The 4,021-nt window shown below is 36.7% G+C and overlaps 1 protein-coding gene across 2 annotated transcripts; it reads left to right on the top strand.

Moving 5' to 3' along the window:
- The first annotated feature begins 1,160 nt into the window (after positions 1–1,160).
- On the top strand, positions 1,161–3,433 carry LOC131047806 (uncharacterized protein At3g17950). Of its 2 annotated transcripts, none has more exons than XM_059209970.1 (3): positions 1,161–1,720; positions 1,964–2,132; positions 2,363–3,433. In XM_059209970.1, exons 2-3 carry the CDS (start codon positions 2,034–2,036, stop codon positions 2,933–2,935), a joined length of 672 nt encoding a protein of 223 aa, XP_059065953.1. In that variant the 5' UTR covers positions 1,161–1,720; positions 1,964–2,033; the 3' UTR covers positions 2,936–3,433. The 2 variants fall into 2 exon arrangements, with proteins under 2 accessions (XP_059065953.1, XP_057837579.1); XM_057981596.2 differs by having other exon boundaries at positions 1,164–1,725.
- Positions 3,434–4,021: the final 588 nt, after the last annotated feature.

Raw genomic sequence — 4,021 nt, forward strand, 5'->3', positions numbered from 1 at the left:
AACTATTCAAATTCTTTTTGGGTTGCTATTAGTTCTAGTGTTGCTTTATGGATGTGAAATATGGGTTAGTAGAAATTCAAACACCAAATATGGATGTAGATAGAGAGAATCTAAAAATGAATGATCACAGGTAAACTCAAATTAAACACTTTGATCTCCTATCATATTCTTCTTGCTAAAACATTTATAGTTCTTATTGAAGTCATTGTTGTGGTGCATCTTTTAAGATATTTGTAAAAATCAAGTAGATGGAAGCAAATGGATGGCCCAATGTTGTCTTTAATATTACCTTGAGTGAAAGAAATAATGAAGCAAACTTGTAGGTGGATGGGCAAATGACACATTCACTTGAACACTTGCTCCAATAATGCCAAATAAATAAAGTCATTTGTTGCAAATAATTTTCACAAATCTATGTAAAAAAAGACATTAGGGAGAAATAAAAAATACTACCTTGAGAATTTGATGCTACTTCCAACCACCAACCAAAGGCCTATTTAAAGGCCAATATTCCTTAAGAACAATATGCTCATAGCTTAGTTATGAACTAACTTGGATCATCTTTGGTGTAAAACATATGGATGGAAAAGGCAAGAAAAGAGGGATGAGAAGAAAGAGTTTGTGTCTTTTGCATAGTTGAAATAGTGAAAACAAAAATGTAATTATTATAGAATGTAAAGCTTACAATGACATCTAGATCAACTAAACAAGTAATTTAGCATTGCCATTTCAAGATCTATTCAACATAGAGACAATTGAGAGAATGAAAGACTCCAACATCATAAGGGATGAGGTTGGGATCGTGCCCCGAAAGAATTTGACAGAATAGATACCCCTCAGTCCTTGACAGCTCACTCGCTAAACCTCCATAAAAAATAAAATAAAAAAATATAATCTTGTATCTCATAGACTATCTTTAGCCTAATGAATTTTAAAAATCTTCCATCCATCCTTAATTTGTATCTTTGTTTGTCACTCATAATAATTGCATGTGCCTTGAATCTTGGTTACTCATTCTTAGTTCACTTCGGATTTGTACACACTACTTTCCCCATGGAACACACTTAGATGCAAGCTGCAATGCACGAAGAATCCTATAACTAGCAACCGAAATTAGATGATTTTTTATAAAGCATTCATTGGATTCTCCAGCAATCTCGAGGTGATCTATCAATGCCCATGACGATCCACCAAACTACTCATGATTCATCACTGGTTGAACTTCCTTTACTAGCTGGAAAAGGCAGGGTATTAATGGTGATAGTGGATAAAAGAAAATAAAATAAACTAAGTAAGTGTATCTGACACACCTTATAAAGTCGGTAGAGGGTCCCCTTTCACCTTCTCTTGCTCTTTCTACACTGTAAAAAACCGATAACTCATGCTGTCTTGGATTATTACTGTTGGGCGACTTTTTATCGGATCTCTTTACACAATGAATCAATCAAATATCCTTTCTGTATCTCGAACATACCTCAAAATTTGATGGCTTTTTTCCCTTTAAATGTGCCGTATCTTGATTGATTTGTCGGTACATTTATATAAAATAAACATATTAGATCAGCCCGTCACTGATCACAGCACAACAAACAAGCCTGATATTAATCTGGAGGTAAAAGAATCATCAGAGACTGCAATTTCTGTTTGTTTTTGGATAAGGTGAAGAGGCGGGAGTTTAAGCAACAGACAAGACAATAAGCTTGGCTTCTTTCAATAGCCTGTCAGGTTCATATTCTTGTAGCTAATTAAAATTCTGTTGTTTTGCCTGTTATTATGACTTGTACCAGTATGTTTTGCTAATTGATCTCACTTCTTGTAAGTTGGGGTTGTCTCAGTATGATTATTAGTGATGTGGGTTTGGCATAAGAAGTTTAAATATGGACAAAGTATATTGCATCAATGACTGCCATTAAAAGGATTGAGAATAATTTGGGGGTAGCTCTGTTATTTTGTTGTATTGCAGATTCTGGAGGTTGGTGTAGAATGAACAGAATGATAGATGACCATCTGGTTTGCTTGTGAGATCTAAGCTGATGGAGAATCACGTATTAACAGAGCCCAATGCTTTCAATACCTTAATAGCTGTTTCTCCAAGTTTTTCTTCAGATTCTTCATCGGACTTGGACACTGAGGTAAAAGTTTCAATAAACCTTGTTTCCTTGGCTGTATTTTGAGCCCAAAATACCATAATGAAAGTCCTTTCTCTATTTCTTTCTTTCCGGTTCAGATTGAAGTGATCGTTTCTGTCCAGTTGAGATTGGATTGATCATTATTTCTTTCCAGTTCAGATTGGATTGATTAAATTGTAGATGAGTTTGTCTGAATAAATAAGCGATCCATTAATTTGTTTTCTGGATGACAGTCAACTGGATCCTTCTTCTACGACAAGAGCATAACCCTTGGAAACCTAATTGGTCTTCCACCTGATTTGGCGGCGTCGGGTAGAGATGAAGATGGTCAAGAACATCGACCCTCGGTGGTACCCAAAAGACACAAACGTAATTCAAGGTGTAGATCATGGTGGGGTTTATGCGGGAGTTGCTCAGGTGAATGCAATGAGAGCAATATGCCTCCATCTCTGGGGCAATTCCTGGAAGTGGAAAGGAGGGCAGCAGCCTCTAACAGAAGAGAGAAATTGTACTTCAATATTATGTATGATGAGTACACTGCAGGACAGATAAACTCAGAAGGCCCCAATGCGCTTTTTGCTAACGGCCAAATCCTTCCTCCCCATTCTGCTGATCATTTTTTCTCCGAGAATAGAGATCAAAGTAATAATCATCCTGCTTGGGTACCAGCTGACTGGTTCTCTACTGATGCTAATTCAGGAAGAAGCTCTGAAAGATCACCTGGTCATCATAGAAGCCTTTCACTGGGATCAAGAGTGCCTACATTCTTTTCTGGTATCTGTGGTCGTACCAGTATAGAAGCCTAGAAATTTCTTTGCCTATGCAGGCAAATAACAGCTGATTTTCTGGACATATGGAAATGCTCATATCATACACAGATCATAATAAGCTGATAATCAACACAGTTTCAAAATATCCTCTGCTTGTACTGCAAGCTTCAGTAGGAGAGGAATAAGTGATCTAGATTTAAAGTAGGCATTTAGACTATTGCAGAGTGGTGTGCAACTTCAGAGGTTAAGCTTCTGAGCATCATTAGGTCTTTCTTCTTCAGCATTGTGTCTAAATAAATTCTACTGTTGTATGAAAAGGCTTCATAGCCATAGTCAACATTATTGTAGCTCAAAGAGGAATGCGATCAAAGTGCCAGTCCCTAATTCTCCAACAAGGATCTGATTGTAGAGTGCAAGTTTTAGTTTGTCAATGTTTAGTCTTAGGTTAAATATTGTTGGCAAAAGAAAAGAAAAAATTCTGTTCCATGATTTGTATTGTTTCTTTTCTAAATAAAGATCAATTAACTTTGTTCTTTCATGCTGTCAATTTCCATGGCAAGGGAAAAAGTTTTGGAGGACAGCATAATAATTAATGCCTGTATTATGCCCAGCATGTTCATATCTATATGAAGTAGTATAACTTTTTAAGGAACATAAATGAGGTCATTCATGTTGCTTGTATTTTATATATACAAATGATTCGGAGAGTATCAGTAGAGAAGACCCATGAAGCACTCTTGAATTCAAGTCCAATAATGCAAGGTCATTTGATAGCAGAGAGCCAAAGACTTAAATTCAATAAAAACCCTAAGGAATCTATCAGAGCCCCGGGTTCCATTTTTTTTAGGGTTAAGATGGTTAAGTAGTTCCATACTGCACACAAGCCTTCTGGAGGTTGATTCACAGAACTGACCTGGCCAGATCTGCCAGAATGCTGGCTTAAGATAGGTAGCTTTTAGAGAAGAGATGAACAAGGCTTGTGCTGGAATGATGTATCTTATCACAATGGTCCTGCTGGCTGAATTCTGTTATAATCCCAAGCAGTACATGGAACTGAAATTTCATCCAATAGATGGATATACACATCATATGTACCAAGGAGCAACCAACAGGAGAAACAAA

This window comes from Cryptomeria japonica, chromosome 8 (genome assembly GCF_030272615.1).
Source record: "Cryptomeria japonica chromosome 8, Sugi_1.0, whole genome shotgun sequence".
Lineage (NCBI taxonomy): Eukaryota > Viridiplantae > Streptophyta > Pinopsida > Cupressales > Cupressaceae > Cryptomeria > Cryptomeria japonica.

Excerpts from the sequence above, each read along its gene's own strand:
- LOC131047806 (XM_059209970.1), top strand. The coding sequence starts at position 2,034 with ATGGAGAATCACGTATTAACAGAGCCCAATGCTTTCAATACCTTAATA. Across the intron at positions 2,133-2,362 it reads CATCGGACTTGGACACTGAG|TCAACTGGATCCTTCTTCTA; the intron begins GTAAAAGTTTCA and ends TCTGGATGACAG.